The sequence below is a fragment of the Carassius auratus genome, chromosome 31 (assembly GCF_003368295.1).
Source record: "Carassius auratus strain Wakin chromosome 31, ASM336829v1, whole genome shotgun sequence".
NCBI lineage: Eukaryota > Metazoa > Chordata > Actinopteri > Cypriniformes > Cyprinidae > Carassius > Carassius auratus.
The window spans coordinates 1,922,557-1,940,056 of record NC_039273.1 but is presented as its reverse complement, the minus strand read 5'-3'; the positions used below and the strand labels follow the sequence as shown (position 1 = coordinate 1,940,056).

Genomic DNA, 17,500 nt, shown 5'->3' with positions numbered 1-17,500 from the left:
AGTGCTCGGTCCGTATGTTTGCTCGTGACGTCACGCACTTCTTCCAGTCCTCCGCCTGATTTACTTTTTTTTGGGGGGGTCAATAAGAGCGATAGCGAAAGGAAAACCGAACCGTTTGTGCAGTTCTGCTGGTTTAAAACGCGCACTGAAATCAGAAGTTCGTTCGTGTTTGCTTGTCTAGTCCGTCGTGACTGAATGAATGTTTGATTTCAGCACCAGACCGAGGACAGCGCGCTAGTATGTGTTTTTACTATAGTAAAACGGGGTAAACTAGGGGGATCAGCGCGGAATGGCACTGCGGTGGATCACTTTCATCGCTTTACTGTGGGGTGAGTCTAACCTGATCATGTTCAATGTCCATCTGCTCCATATAATCCACGTAATATTGTACTGTTTTTTTTTGGAAATGGTACAATAATGTCATTTTATAACGAATTACCATAATAATACTTATTAATAGTATATGTGATAGTTGTCTATGGTAGTAGCATGTAAATACCATGTTATAGGAATATGGTAATCATTCAAAGCTACATTTCAATGTTTTCATGAGAGTACCATGTTTTTTGCATTTGTATATTTGGCATTGGCTTTAATCCAATCAGTTCATTCATACCATGAATCGAACCCACAACCATGGTGTTGCTGGCACCATAATATTTACATATATTATGTATTTGGAAGATGTTTTTATCCAAAGCAGCTTATAATGCATTTAAGGTATACATTTACATTTTACTAGTTTTGGCTTTCCCTGGGAATCGAACCCATAACCTTGGTGTTGCTGACGCCATACTCTACTGAAACACATTTCAAGGAAGTAAAATGGCATTGTCACAGGAGCTTTATACACTGTTTAATATTCTGCATTTGGGAGATGCTTTTATCCAATGCAACTTTTATTGCATTTAAGGCTTTTCCTGGGAATCGAACCCATAACCTTGGTGTTCCTGGCACCACACTCTACTGGAACGCATTCCAAGGAAGTAAAATGGCATTGTCACAGGAGCTTTATTCAGTGTTTGATATTATGCATTTGGGAGATGCTTTTATCCAAAGTAAATTTTATTGCATTTAAGGCTTTCCCTGGGAATCAAACCCACAACCTCAGTGTTGCTGGCACCATACTATTCTGGAACGCATTTTAAGGAAGTAAAATGGCATTGTCACGGGAGCTTTATACACTGTTTAATATTCTGCATTTGGGAGATGCTTTTATCCAATGCAACTTTTATTGCATTTAAGGCTTTTCCTGGGAATCGAACCCATGCCCTTGGCTTTAATGTGAGTTAATCTTCTGCTGCTGGTTTGCGCATTGATTACGCATCTGATCCGCTTATAGCTTCTGTTCTCTGGTCATGATCGGAGGCTATGTGTGGTCACTTCCCATGAGTCACCGAAACTAGAAACTAGACTGACCTGCCAGAAGAGGCTGATGCCGGCAAAGAAACGCTTATGCTAATGACCATAGTTTTGACAAGAGAAGAATTTAAAGGCCTTAGAAGTTTTAGCTTTCTATGGTTAAGGATGTCTGGTTTATTTCTGGTGACTTAAGCAGAATGAGGATGTAAATAACTCTCAGACAAGTTGTGCAAAATGACTCGCCCTATTAAAGCGATGAGTTCAGCTGTGACCTCACAGGTCGTAAAACTTGGGCGTAGAATGGCAGAATGAGATCACTGTTCAGTATTCAAGAGCCTTTCATTCAGAAGATGCATTACAATACACAAAAACTAAGTGTGGGCATCAATGAACAATACTTACTCGCAGTCACGGGAGTGTGGGGCGTGATTTGGCAGTGACCCTCATTTATGTGGTAATAATGTGTCATGGGTCTGTACAGTGTGTGCTAATTTATCAATCTCATTGAAAACTGCTTTTCATGTATTGATCACTACTGTATAAATATGATTTATTTTATTTGTATAGCACCAAAAAAACAACCAAAGTTGAAGTTCTTTAAATAAATAGGCTACCTACCAGAAATAAAACCACGACACACCACATATCACAACCCATTTCAATCCAAATTTAAAACAAATTATAGAAAATACATTTTTATATAAATTATACAAATAGCAAAACTGCATTATTTTCATCACAACCAAGCCTTCTTATCTATGAAATATTTAATTTTCTACAACTAGTCTATGAGAGATGTCATTAAAGAGATTGGGATAAAATATGAATAAAAAAATATTTTTTTTATTGTGTGCCATTTCCAATCAAGCTGTAATTTGGTGCAAGTGTAGATAAAATGTGAAAGTATTTTTTGAAGCTTGAATTTAGTATGCATTAAATGCTAACTAGAAGATACGCAGTTTACTTTGTAAAAATCCAAGTGGACAAAAGTGACCAAAGAGGAAGAAACAGTCGTACATGTACAGTTTAATCATTTGTGTGTTCATATATTTAAGCCCTCATATATTGAGACTACATATGCTGAAACAACAGAAGCTCCAAGTGTGCCTCAGAAGTTGTAGAGTAGACAAAATTTAATTTAAATTAGATTATTTAAGTGGAAATATTTGCACATTTTTCGACCTCACTAGAAAAACCACTTTGCATATATTGATCCCTGTGGTTCACGTCCAGACTGATTAATATTTGTTCTGTTTGTGTGTTAGAGTTGCAGTGCTGTATGTGCCGTGAGGTTACTCTTCCTGCAGGGCCGCTTTACCGGGTCGCAGGTTTCTCACTGTCCCTGCCCTGCTCCGTTTCGGGATACGAAGGCCCGCAGACGCAGGATTTCGAGTGGTACCTGTACCGGGAGGATGCTGGGGGTCAGCAGATGGGAGTGGTGTCCACACGGGACACAGGCTTTCCGTACGCACCATTCCAGAGTCGTGTGCAGGTCGGCGAGGTTCGGGTCGAGAGGGATTCAGGAGACAAAGCCAGACTGATCATCCAGAGGCTGCATCCAGGCGATCAGGGCCGTTACGAGTGTTACACGCCCAGCACTGACACCCGCTTCCTAGGGAACTACAGCTCATCAGTGGTGGTCAAAGGTAGGTGCTAAATCAGAAAAATGACAGATGGGTCAGTGATGATGATAGTTTCAAATGCATGTGCAAGATTCTTAAAAAGTATTAAAAAGATCATTAGAGATTGAGATAAATATGAAAATAATAGTAAATATCACTATTTTTATTGTGTGTTATTTCCGACCAAGCTGTAATTTGGTGCAAGTATGCAAAAAATGTTAAAATATGTTGTATTTAATGTATTTAGGATTCTATCTAGAAGATACATAGTTTATTTTCTAAATGGTCTTAAAAGTCTTAACTCACCCTTGTTGATGGTTTCTGTGGTTTTTTATGGTTCTGTAAAGCACTTTGTACTACCACCGTGTATAAAATGAGCTATAAAAATAAACTTTCAAGATTTAAAATGTTACTGTCAGTATATCCATCTTAAGATACATTTGAGTTTAAAACAAAAACAGACATCTGCTCCGTTTTTGTTTTGATCATTAAATGCTTAAAAAGAGAGCGAGTTTATGCTTAGGGCCGTTTCATAGTCAACGCATCTGTACGCATACGCGTCCCCGAGGCTACGCATCGTTACGCTTCGGCCGCCATTATGTGTCGGTGAGTAGCAAAATGTGTCGTCCTAGTTTTCGATTCACGCAATACTATGCGTTGTCGGTGGGGGCGACATTGCAAGTATTGTACATTGATTCAAGTATATTGTGTTTACAGAAGAAGAAGGTTTGAATACAATGGCGGGCGAAGAGGAAAAATTATGTGAACTTATACGTATTCATCCACATTTATACGATAGTTCATCAGCAACAGAATACACTCCTCTTCAGTTGCCATTGTGATCTGAATATCACGCGACCCGACTCTACTAATATCACCCGACTCTACTACCCCCTGTTGCGTGAGCAGTGTATTGCATACACGCATCACCCGTGACGATTGCGTTCACTGTTTAGACTATGAAAGGGAGCGCGTCGCTCACGTCGCTCGCGTTGCTTGCTCGCGTTTCTCGCGTTGACTATGAAACGGCCCTTAGGCTGCTTCTCGAGTAAATTTATGTATTTGTAAAATTGATTAAAAAGTAATTGAGATTGATTGGAAGTTGCATTTTCAAACTTCAAACAAAGTGTTGCTAATACAACCAAACTATTAATAATTAATTGGTCTTAAAAATTTAGTTTAAAAAGTCTTAACTTCATAAAACTCGCAGAAACCCTGTATATAATATATGAAATGTAATTTTTATGTTTTTTTAAACATTCAAACAATTTTCATGTGAAATTGTAACGCAGGATAAAGTGGTAACACTTTTTTTTACACCTTGAATGAAATCGAGTTTAAACTTGTTATAAATTAATAATAAAAAGTAAAAAAGATGAAATAGTATGAAAGTTTTTAAACAATATGAAAGCAGCATCTCTCTCTCTCTCTCTGTACACAGTATAAAAGAAAAGAAAATGAAGGTAAAAAAATTTTTTAAATGTTTTTTTTTTAATCGCATTTGAAGTTTTCTTGGGATTTTACTGTTTAGTATTTGATATAACCTATTGTCGTGTCATAAAAATGGTCAAAATGTAATTTTTTTTATTGTTTTAAAGAAACAAGAGCGTGTTTGAGGTCCACTTTGGATTTTATAACTCCTCTTTTATGTTTAAGTCTTGTTAAATTGCACCAATTAGACATAAAAAGAATGAAAAAAAATTAGACAAAAATGTTTTTTCTTCATTGACCCTGATTCTTTCATATAAATATGAATTAAAAGCATTTTCTTCTTTATTTCCACAGTGATTCCAGACACGCTGCTCATAACACACTCTCGAATTCTGAGCGGCCAACCCATGATCGAAGGCACAGAGCTTCAGCTGACGTGCGCCGCAGCCGTCCAATCAGATCAGCACACTCATGTGTCCGTCACGTTCCACATGCGCAGCAGCAAGGGGGCGGAGTCTCAGGGTCCCACCCTCAGCGAGATCATCTCCATCGACCCCGAGCTACATGTGACGCCGGGCCACAGCGCCACCTACAGGAAGAGATACAGAGACGGAGAGATTGCTGTGGAGAAACGCCGAGGGGGCGGAGTCCGAGATCTGTACGTGCTGAAGATGAGCGTTCTGACAGCCGAGGATTCTGGGTCGTATTTCTGCGAGGCTGCGCAGTGGATCAGAGATCCGGATGGCAAATGGGAACGCATCGCACAGAGGACCATGGAGCTCGGGAATCTCACCGTTCAACCGCTCGGTTAGAAACAAGCTCTCTTATTTCATCAATCTATAAGTGTATGTTAAAATAACTGAGACTGCACCAGCTGCATGCTGCAGGAGAGTTTATTTCATGTGTGTTATTTTTATTTTTGAACAACTTCGATATATTTTAAAATACTGCAGTAAACACAGGCCTGGGTTCATTTTTCAGTTTGAGAATATTTTACAAAGTGCTTTTTTTTTTTTTGCTCCCAAAAAATAATCATGATTATCCAATCGCAAAGGCTGAAATAAAGTTTAATCAAATAAATATATGCTCTGCGTGTTTCAGAATGAAGCGTATTATCAGTTTGTTTGCATAATCTCATTTTAAGTAATTTGAAAAAATTTATTTTTACAATAAATTTTTCTTATTTTACAGCTAAAATGTTAAATATATTTTTTTGATTTTTGATATTTTTTTATTAAATATTACTATTAAATAGTTATTTTTCTCTTTATAGTTTTTTTTAGTAATTTGTATTTTTTCTGTTTTTGTTATTTGTATATTTAAATTTTATATATATATATATATATATATATATAAACATAAGTACATTTTATTTATATATAAATAAATATAAGAAATTACTAAATATTGATACTGAAATTACTGATTCGCTGTAAATTAAAAGAATTGTAATATTATTACATAATACAATAGTAATATAAATATTAATAATGGTAACAGATAATAAATAATCAATACAGTTATTATTATAATTTTTATTGTTATTAATAATATTTTAAGTCCATACTGATACAAAATAATAAAAAAATACAAACAAGCTTTGTAAACCGGTAATATTTAGTGCATTTTAATTTTAATAAGTGCATTTAAAAATAATAATAATAATCAGAAAAATTGCAATAAAAAATGTTTTCCCCACAGATCACGCAGCCTCAGTCCTTTAAAAAAATTCTATATCGTATTCACAAATTAATAACTAATTTGTTCCCTCGTTTTGATTTATCTAAAGTAAGGGTATAAAATAGTAAATAATTGCCATGAGTAAACTGACTATTTAATAATTCGTGGCCACTTGCTTGTACTCAGGCAAACTAAATGATGTTGCAGCATTGATGTTTTGAACTAAGGAGTGTGTGTTAGTGTGTATGTAAAGCTCAGACAGTGAGAGAGTGCTGCTCTTGTGGTTGTGAGTTTATAAGCAGTCTGTTGTTTCCATCTCTCCCAGCGGACACATTGAGCGTGCGTTTGCTCCCGGAGGGTGATGTCTCTCTGCGTCCCGGCGCTCCGCTCCGTCTCCGCTGTCAGGTGTCCGGCGTGGGCTCGGCGCTGCTGGTGCAGTGGATGCGGCGCGGTTCGGAGGGGGGCGTGGAGCTGGAGGTGGGGCGTGTGGATCCTGACGGTGTGGTGGTGTGGGGTGATGATCTCAGCAGGGCTGGAGGAAGGAGCTTGGAGAAGGAGGCTGACGGGAGCTTCTCTCTACACCTGTTCTCCGTTCACCCGTCTGACACCGGACTCTACCGCTGCGCTGTGAGCGTCTACACCCGGAGGAAGACTCCAGCGCCGGACAGTCCAGCCACGATCACACAGAGATCAGACTGGGTCACTGTCAGCCTGAAGACTGAAGGTGTGTGAGGAAGAGATGTGCATAAACACTTACAGGGGCGTTCACACCAGACGTGACTTGCGCAAATAAATTGTGCAATTCACGTGTAGTTGAATGCGAGAACATTTTCAGTTTACTCGCTTCCTTTGCACGTGAATTTTGCCTCATTCGCGTGTGAAATTCACTTCAATCGTGCATGAAATTCACTTCAGTTGCGCTTGAAATCCGCTTCATTAGCGTGTGAATTTTGCTTCATTCGAGCGTGAAATTCGCTTAATTTGCGTGTGATTTTTGCTTCATTTGAGCGTGAAATTCGCTTAATTTGCGTGTGATTTTTGCTTCATTTGAGCGTGAAATTCGCTTTATTAGCGTGCAAATTTTACCTCATTCGCGTGTTAAATTAACTTCAGTTGCGTGCAAATTTTGCTTCATCTGCACGTGAATTTTGCTTCATTCGAGCGTGAAATTTGCACAAATAATCCAGTAATCAGAAATGTCTCTTGAGCAGTAAATCATCATATCAGAATGATTTCTGAAGATCATGTGTATTTATGTGAAAACACAGCAGAGCATCACATAAATAAATTACATTTGACATTATATTCAAATAGAAAATGTTTTTTTTTTTTATTAAAATAATATTTCACTATTTTTAGTTTATTTTTGATCGAATAAATGCAGCTGCTGTGAGCAGAAGAAACTTTTTTTTTTTTTCGAAAACGTAAAAAAGTCGTACCAACAAGTGTTTAAATAGTAATGTATCAAATACTATAAATGTAATTGCATTAAAAGTCCCCCCAAAAAAGTATTTAAACTTAAATAAAAATAGTCTTTATCTATCCATTATTTTCTGGCAGGTGAAGTGTGGTCCAGATGCTGTGTTGAGAGTTTATCATCATGTGTTTGTGTGCTCTTTCAGAGGTGCGTGTGTCTGCTAGCATTGCTATACAGCGGCGTCCGCTCCTGAAGCGCGGCAGCACCGTCACGCTGCTCTGTAACGTCTCTGTGGACTCCAGCGGAGCGTCACGCGTCGAGGTGCAGTGGCTTCAGACGCCGTCTCTCTCTGAGGACCGCGGACGCCTGCTCCTAGCGACTCTGAGCTACGACGGACTGACGCGCATCTACAGCAGCAGCAGCGAGCTGAGCGTGGACCGTGTGTCCGCCGGCTGCTTCAGGATGAGGATCTTCTCGGCTGCTGAGGAGGATCAGGGACACTATCAGTGTCGAGCGCAGGTTTGGGCGCAGGATCCACGAGGAGGATGGTACAGCTCCGGCGCTGAAGCCCAGTCTGTGAGCGTTCACCTGTACCTGTACACACGAGGTGAGATCATACTTTGTAAGAAAATATTTTCTATTGTAAAGGCAATATTTGCTTTTATTATGTTATCAGCATATTTTAAATTGTATTAATATATAGTTACACTCACACAAATTTTTTTTATATAAAAATGTAAATATGTTACAAAGTTAATAAGATATGTTATATTATATATATATATATATATATATATATATTTATATATATATATATATATATATATATATGTATATGTATATATATTTTTTTTGACACATATTTTAATATTATTTTATATGTTATTTTTTGTTTTTATATAAAAATATATATATATATATATATATATATATATATATATATATATATATATATATATATATATATATATATTATTTTATGTTATTTTTATACAAATTATATTTTTTATGTTATTTATATATATATATATAATTCATAATTCTTTCTTTTATTTTATATATATATATATATATATATATATATGTTTAATTTAAAAAGCACACACACAAAAAAAATTATATATTACTGAAAAAAAAAAAAAAAAATTGTTAGCAGACCAAAGTTTGAGAACGAGTTTTTCTAGTGGTTTCCTCTTCCCTTTTTAGTAACGAGTGTCTGCTGGTGTTCATAAGTGTTTGGTGTGGTCTGCTGTGGAGATTATTATTATTATTATTATTATTAAGATATGTTTTGATGTATTTCTCCCAGTCACTGATCTGCTGCTGGTTCCTCTCGTCATCGGCGTATCGTCGGCTCTGTTCGTGGCCGTCCTGATTATATCCGCTGTGACCTGCTGCTTCATGAACAGACAGCACTCACACATATGGAAGTAGGAAGAGACTTTCATGGAAAAACATTCAGTTACATACCAGAAAAATGGGTTTTAAACAGATTTACGCAGATGTAATGTGCACTCACAATTGGGAAAGTATCGTTCAGAACGATAGTGAAAATGTACAGGACCGTCACGTTATATTAATCCATATGTGGATGCTAACAGTTGCATATACACAAATGCACATAGATTTACCTCAGACTGTGACATTGTGAATTGCACTGTGACAAAGTTGAATATTTCTCTGAGCACTTGTCAGAATGAATGAAAGGACATCACTCGGAGGATATAAACCCTCGCTCTGTTTAACTAAGTTTAGTTTGTATACTAACTATAGTTTGTATAAAACACTTTTATGGCACTTTGAAGGCATGCCATAGTTTTTCATCTTTTCACTGTTTGTATTAAGAATGAAATGCATTGAATATCCAGCAGTTCCAGTGAAATGGGAGCGGATCTTTCTCTTATAATAATAATATAATATTATTACCATAATTTTTTATTAATATTTTTTTTTCACTGTGTGCGTAAAATTTTCTTGAAGATCAAGCAAATTTACAATCCAATCCAAATTTCATGTCTAGACATTATATATATATATATTAATTTATTATTTGGCTAATTAAAAATAAGTAAAAAAAATTACATATTTCCATTGAATTTTGAATTTCAAAAAGAAATGTGTGCGTCATATTTGATCCCGAAATCTAAAGAGAAAGATAGAAAAATTATATATTTAATTATATTTAATTATAATATATATATATATATATTATTTATTTATTTATTTATACACACACACACACTTAAATACATATATATATTTTTTGCATATTTGGCATAATACCTTCTATGAAAATGTAGCAAATTTACAACCCAAATTCTACTCCCCTCTTTTTCATTCTGTGATGCATTCTGTCTGAACATTGTGATTGATATAATAATAATAACATATAATCAGTACAACAAATACTACAATTTTAGTAATTGTTATACTAAGTATACTAAAGAAAATATATAAAAATGGCTTGAAATGCCCGGCTTACAGGACCTGAGTGGGACATGGACTGAATCTTGTATGTTTTGAAATCAATCCTAATGTTAAAACCTGTTTTTACTGTAATTGCACTGTTTTGTGCATCTGAGTCGTTCTAGAAAGCTGGTGCCTTTTGTGTCCCTTGTTAATGTCGAAATAATGATTCCAGATGAACGTATTGTGCTGTTCTCTGCCAAAGACCAGCATATGTCTCCTCTCTGATCAGTATTTTATATTTTGAGCTTTCTTAGAAGGATACGATCTCAAATGTGCAAACCTGTGTGAATTTTTTATTTTTTATAAAGTGAATTATTTTTTAAAAATGTTTCAAAATCAACTTACCCAGTTGTGCCTTTTCTGAAGGCATAGTTACATTTATTAATATTTAATAATTTAGCTTGAGATGGTGCAATGCAATTAACACACTCTGTGTTCAGTTTGCTTTCAAAACCAGCTTTTGTTTTAATAAAAACCACTGGTTTCATACAGTGAGTCATCTGCTCTTTTTAAAGGTACAGTATGAATGTTATTACTGAAGCAGAGGATCTTCTGTGATGTGTTTGTCAGCGCTGATCTTTCTGCAGGATTGTACTGATGTGAAAGCCACATTAACATGAAGAAAAGAGATTCTGTATCTCTGCTTTATTTACAGCGTTCAGATCTGATTTATCCTCTTACGCTGAGTGACAGTCGCCGAGAGCAGAATATTCTCTGGATATTAATCCTGGTGTTTATGATCTGAAACATCTGGTGTCACGCTGCAGTTTAGGCCAGAGAGTGTGTGTGTGTGTGTGTGTGTGTGTATGAATGGGAATATATATATATATGATATATTTAGAAGTTTGGTACACAGTGCTTTAATCAAATTACATTTTTGGCTCTTCATATTAAAAAGTTAAAAGTTATTTAACATATTTTGTTTTTATTTTTGCATATTTTTTTAATTATTAAATTTGATTATACGTGTGTGTGTGTGTGTGTGTGTGTATTTTATATATTTTATTTTGAAGTTATTTTAATATAATCATTCATGTAATTATTTTTATTTTTTTCATATTTTTTAATCAAAACTACTTATACTGTTTGTTTTCATTTTAATCCTCCAAAAAAAGTTTTATAATATGAAGAGCCAAAATAATACTGGGCCACAATTCCAAATGTGTGTATATATATATATATATATATATATATATATATATTATTGAAATTTCTTTAATTTATGCAACCTATTTTTTTGCTGTATTTCTGGTCATATAAATCCAGGACAATTGAGCAGAAGTGAATTCTTTAAACTACATAAAAAATCTTACATACTTCTGTTCGCATTCACCATGTTTTGTAAGCATAAAACACCACAGTTTTAACACTGTAAAAGCATTTATAGTTTTTAATAATGTGCATCTTTACATAAATTAAAATATATACAGTCATCAAGTTAAAATCAACGTTCAATTAAAGTAAGAGGCATTTACAGAGAGGCTGATGTGCTTGATGAAGTCATGAAGTGTGTTGTGTCCCTGAGCAGCAGCAGATACTGAAGCTTCTCTGCAGAAGTCACTGGTAGCTGCAGGTCCAGGAGCGCGGCGTCACTAGCTCCCAGAAGCTCGTCTGTTTGGACACAGTGCATGACAATATCAACGTATGCATGTTAAATATGATTTACAGCATTACTTCTGATCGTGTTAGTTCAGTGCATGTGGAACATCTTGACCTTGTTTTGGAGCACTGCAAGAAACGCTTGTTCTTAAAGGGATAGTTCACCACAACAACAAACATTGATCATTTTTTCCCCTCATACTCAAAGTGATCCTGCAGTGCCACAAACTTGACATTGTTTCATAAAAAAAAAAAAATTGCAATCTGTTTCTGACAAACGAGCAGAGGGGAGTCTGAATAATTATGGAAATTATGGAATTATTTATTTTGAAGCATTTAATTAAATGCCAGATATAGTTTACTGTATGATCGAAATACCAATAATTTCAAAGCTGCAAATAAAACCAATATTAATGAAGTGCATTTTATAAGAAAAAAAAGTTTTTCTACTTCAAAATGTAAATTAAATGCATGACTTGCATATTGAAATAATTATTTTCCCTCTGAATTCTGAGTTTTGTTTGGAATAAAAAAAGGGTAGTTGCAATTTTATATTTCACAGTTAAGACATTTCTCCTCAGAATTGTGATTTATAAATGCAAAGCTCACAGCTGCAAGAGAAAAAGTCTGAATTGTGAGATCAAAGTCGCACTGACCTTTTTAATATTTAATTCCGTGGCAGAAACAAGCGTATATATAATTTTTATTATAAAACGGATAGTTCGGGTCTTTGATTCTGATTGGCTGAGCCGAGTTCAAAGCTGTTCTAAATCACTCTATAAACCTTTGTTTACTCCTGTGTGTTGCTCGGCAACCACTTTGTAGCAACCACAACTGTTGTGGTACATTGTTACATTTGGCGGAATGTTTTTATTATTATCATTACACTTTATTTGCTGTTTTATTCTGTGAAACCTTAGCACGTATATGGAATAACCGTTTTATAAAAGCAATAATCCCCAAGAAGCCATGGTTTACAGTGAATTGATACCAGCTAAGAGGGTTTTCAACAACATCACAGTCTCTGAGGCTGTGTGTAAACAGTGATGTGTTAATGTTGGAGCTGGAGAGTGTGTGTGTGTGTTTTACCCCGGTGCGTGGGCACTGGATCTGAGCGTACCACTCCACACAGTACAGACACACATGGATGCCCTGACCGATGAACAGACACGTCCACATGATGATGTTCCACACCGGACTCTTCCGCTTGTCATTCATGGCGAAGTTGAACACCACTGAAAAGGTGAAAATCAGTCACTGCATTTCTGCATTTCCTAAACCTAGTGAGCTCCCTAACCAGACAGCATGCCCTGTCATCTCTGCTTAGGCAACACGACTCTGTCTAAATGATAGCCAAGATTATTAGGTAGCAAGGCATTTTGTTTAAAATGATGTATTATAATTATGTATAATTTGTTTTATTAAATTATTTATTTTCTTTCTTATAAATAAATAAATACATACTTTACTGCTTTAATATTTTGGCCCAATTTATTTATATATTTATTAAGAAAAAAAAAAGAAAGAAAATCCAATAATTTACTGTAACGAGTGGGGCAAAAAATAAATAAATCTATAATTATTAAATTATTTACTATATATAAATAAATACATTACTTACTGCTTTAAAATTTTGTTACAATTTATTTATTTGTTTATTTATTTATTTTAAAAAAGATTGAAAGGAAATCCTGGAGTGTAATGCAATGAGTTCAGCAAAATAAAATACAATTATATAATTTATGTTATGTTATTTATTATAAATAAATAAATTCATGCCTTACTGCTTAAAGATTTTGGCCCAATTTATTTATTTGTTAAGAAAAAAAAGAAAGAAAGAAAATGCAATGAGTTCAGCAAAAAAAAGAAAGAAAAGAAATTAAATTAAATGTGATAAAATAAAATAAAAATAGCTGACTTTACAATAAGGTTTAATTTGTAAATATATGTTAACTACATTAACTAGAAACACTAGTGAAAAATATAATAATTGTATTAATAATAATAATAAATCATTATATTAAAATTAAATTTTTATTACATTTACATTATAATTTTTTAGATAATGCATTATCAAAAATTGATAGAACGTATGTTTATTACAAACTTTACTAAAAACAGTAGGCAGGGAACAAAGTTTGCAATTCACTTTGTATAAACTTCATCAACTTTGCTCTATAAATCAAATGTGCATGACTTGTTTCGAATCAAATTCACTGTAAATGCAATGTTCATGATTATATTTTGTATGTTCCACGCAAGGATCTCTTGCTTTCTCACCACCGATGCCGGCGAACGTGCAGAACATCACCGGATAGAAGAATCCGAAGCCTAAGGTGAAGGCGTATTCATGAACTAATGCAGAAACAGCAAAAACAGACAGCGTGGCGACCGACCGGAGCCTATGACCCGTCAGCTGAGGGATTGAGAGGATTTCATGTCAGAATTATGAAATCATGACATGCATTTAAACCAGGAGAAGCAGGAGCATCAGTCCTCACCCAGAGGAAGTCTCTGTAGCCGTAGTAATAAAGCCAGTCGTGTACCACGATGTTCCAAGTGCGATAGTAATTAGCGAAGGACGTCGAGTTCCACCAGTCCTTTTAAACCAATGTGACATACATTTACTGTGCAGAATATTATATATTGTTACAATGTTTCTAGTGGTTTTATATATCAGTGTACAAACCATAGGAATATTTCAGACAGAAATTTACATTCGAAGATGAAGATGAGTTTGTTTCTTCATCAGGTTTGGAGAAATGTAGCATTGCATCAGTGTCTCAGCAGTGAATGGGTGCCGTCAGAATGAAAAGTGCATCTGCTGTTGTCTCTCACAGATCTGTTTAAACGCTGCTTGATCTGTGCAGATTTCTCTCCTGATTCAGACCAGAACACTTTTTCACTGGAGGAAGTGTTATTATGATTATAGACTCTATGTGTTTGAGTTAAAATCATCTTAATGCTGGATGTGTTTCAGGTTTTGTCTTCTCCAGATGTTCACTGATGGACTGGAGTGCTGTGGATTATTGGGATGTTTTTATCAGACTCTCATTCTGACGGCACCCATTCACTGCAGAGCATCCATTGATGAGACACTGATGCAATGGTACATTTCTCCAAACCTGATGAAGACACAAACTCATCCTGTTTTCAGATGAACTGAGGTGGAGCACATTTACAGCAAATTTGCATTTTTCCCAGAACTATTCCTTTAAAGGAATGAGATTTCCACTTACTCTGTAAAACATGCGGTCAGCGAAACGCAGCATCTCAGCGAAAGCATTGAGCCAACAGTGCAGAAATGCGTAGAAACCCAACATTAACATGAGCATCCCTGAATATGACAATAAAAACAGACTTGTCATATCATAGGTGAGTTACTGCTTATTGATGGAAGTTTATGAATAGTTTGTACTGATGAGTTCACAACATTTCATGGTGACAAACTGAGCAGAGACACACAATGCAAAACATAAGTAAGTGTGTCTGTTATGAGTGTAAGTGTGTTTTGTACCTGGAAACGCGGCGTGGAAGAGCGCCAGGATGAATGTCCGGCTGCTGAAGGGCTGATTGCTCTTGTTTCTGAACACAGGGATGCACAAGCGCACCAAGATGAAGTACAGATAGAACAGACTGGCCAAGATCTGGGAGGAACACAACAACCATCCATTTAAGGTGCAAAATTAAATCAAATAACATCTTTCATGACAAACACACTTCCCTTAGAATCTTCAATCCTTTCTTCAACTCCTTTCTTAAGAAATGCATTCGATTCTTCCCTTTTAAAATTGAATTTTTAATCCTTTCTTCTACTTCTTTCTTAAAAATATCTTTAATAAGGGAATAAAATCACAGCCCAATTGATTATCTTATACAATCTGAGAGTGTTACTTACGATTAGATTTGAATCGCACACTGAAAAAATACTGATTAGAGATTTCATGACTAAAATGTGTAGGTATTAACGTAATCTAATCTTTGATGTAATTTTATGGTAATTTACAGAGAGAGAAAAAAACGGTAAAATACCATAAGTATTTTTTTACAGTTAACTACTGTAATATGCACTGCATTATGGGTATTGTATGCCATTAACATTAGTAATTAAATTTATATGTGAATTTGCGATACTTTACTGTTTGCTCAAAAGCAGTAGTGCTACTGTAAATTGTTCTTGTGCGAAACTTTCTCATTGTATAGAAACGGTAGGAACGTTTAAAAGATGAAAAAGGAGAATTAGAGAGAATCGATAAATTATGAATAATTCCTCGCTATCGTGTAAATGATATGTAATCAGTGAAAAGTAAAAAAAAGTCTTATTACGAGTATTTAAAAAATGCAATATTATCAAAATATGCGTAATTATTTTTTTGGGAATCTGATTACGTATATATCCATGTATAATGTAATATGACCTACTTTTAGTTTTGTGATAGGTCACATATGTCAAACATGAGAGTGTGGTGAAAGATTTAATATACTGTATATTTAAAATTGTGACATACATTTAAAATATATATATTTTCATACCTGTTTAAAACTAAAGTGCATGTGTGTAATTATCATGAAAAATGTTACAATGCAAAACATGTCTTTATGCAAATTGAAATATAATTATATCTGATATTTTATTATATTACAAAATATTATTTGAGGTATTTTTAGGGTGAGGTATAATGCAGATATGTGTTTACGTGAGCACCTTCAGAAAGTTCATGCCAACGTAGTTCCACCTGATGGACGGGTTTCTGAAAGAGAACAACAAACAGTGAGGATATTGATTTGTTAGTCTGTAATATAGTTGTGTGTCACAACAAGAGCTGTTTACCGCGGATAGACCTCGCGATAGATCAGAGTCGGACAGAACAGGAAGTACAGATAACTGGAGAGAGATGGATATGACAGAGATGCACCTGAGAGAAAAGATCAGGGTTACTGCATGTGGTTATAGAAAGAATCAACATGCAGATCTAAGATTAAAATGCATGTTTTCAGATGAATTGTAGCTTTGGTGGTGATGAACAGAGTTACCCTTCTGCGGTGTGTTTTTGAGAACCGCTGGAGTCGTTTCACGGATAAAGGAGTAGCTCTTCATCACAAATCTGATCTGTGGAGGAGAAGCAGGATTTGGCAGGCTCTTCTCACGTCACAAACTACACAGATCTGACTGGATTTGTCCTTTAGGACGCTGACCTCTGACCCAGTTTGAGCACATCTGTGTTTTACTGTTTTTCTCTGATGATACGCTGCCAATAATGCAGAGAGCTATTTAATTTGGTAAAGGACGGTGGACTGTGATCTCTGAACCCTGGATAAAGTTTGGGACAAAGATCTGGGCAGTGCTTCAAATCTTGTTTCAAAAACCTCATTTGTTATCGTTTAATTTATTTAACCTCTATCTTCAGATCTAATGGATCTTCTGAAACTGTACGTGTTTGTATAGAGTATTAATTCAATTCAGTTTAATTCAATTGCACTTTATTGTTGGAATTTCTTTTAGAAATAGTTTTGCATCCCATAGTGTTTATTGTCTAAGATTAATGCACATCAATAAACATTACAATATAAAACACACACACACACACACACTCAAAAGTATGTTAAACATGAGGCTTTAGGTCCCAAGACCATTAATTAATTAAATTTAAATATCATTAATTGTGATAATGATTTGATTTATAATAATTAAATAATAATAAAAATAATTTATCATTTATTTTAATTATGCAGATGATATTTAATAAATTATTTATGTATATATATATATATATATATATATATATATATATATATATATATATATAACATATTAAAATGTGATATACAGTATATTATAGTGAATAATAATTCAATATTTAATTAATAATAATAATATATTTTTTAATCGTGCAGATGATATTTAATAAATTATAAATAA

The 17,500-nt window shown here is 34.7% G+C and overlaps 2 protein-coding genes across 3 annotated transcripts in view; one reads left to right on the top strand and one right to left on the bottom strand.

Annotated features, from left to right (window-relative positions):
* Positions 1-69: 69 nt before the first annotated feature.
* On the top strand, positions 70-9,243 carry LOC113050187 (immunoglobulin superfamily member 8-like). The gene is made up of 6 exons (XM_026212938.1): positions 70-329; positions 2,628-3,008; positions 4,770-5,222; positions 6,421-6,819; positions 7,718-8,119; positions 8,822-9,243. The coding sequence occupies exons 1-6, from the start codon at positions 290-292 to the stop codon at positions 8,944-8,946; spliced, it is 1,800 nt and encodes a 599-aa protein (XP_026068723.1). The 5' UTR covers positions 70-289; the 3' UTR covers positions 8,947-9,243.
* A 2,099-nt stretch (positions 9,244-11,342) lies between these two features.
* The window catches only part of soat2 (sterol O-acyltransferase 2), a 13,560-nt gene continuing 7,402 nt past the window's right edge, over positions 11,343-17,500 (bottom strand). For both annotated transcript variants that reach the window (XM_026212936.1, XM_026212935.1), the window contains 9 exons: positions 16,615-16,690; positions 16,412-16,496; positions 16,286-16,331; positions 15,098-15,227; positions 14,820-14,917; positions 14,082-14,180; positions 13,861-13,996; positions 12,670-12,815; positions 11,343-11,592 (listed from right to left, as the gene is read on the bottom strand). In XM_026212936.1, the coding sequence (XP_026068721.1) occupies positions 11,539-11,592; positions 12,670-12,815; positions 13,861-13,996; positions 14,082-14,180; positions 14,820-14,917; positions 15,098-15,227; positions 16,286-16,331; positions 16,412-16,496; positions 16,615-16,690 (870 nt within the window). In that variant the 3' untranslated portion in view covers positions 11,343-11,538. The remainder of the gene's footprint in view (positions 11,593-12,669; positions 12,816-13,860; positions 13,997-14,081; positions 14,181-14,819; positions 14,918-15,097; positions 15,228-16,285; positions 16,332-16,411; positions 16,497-16,614; positions 16,691-17,500) is intronic.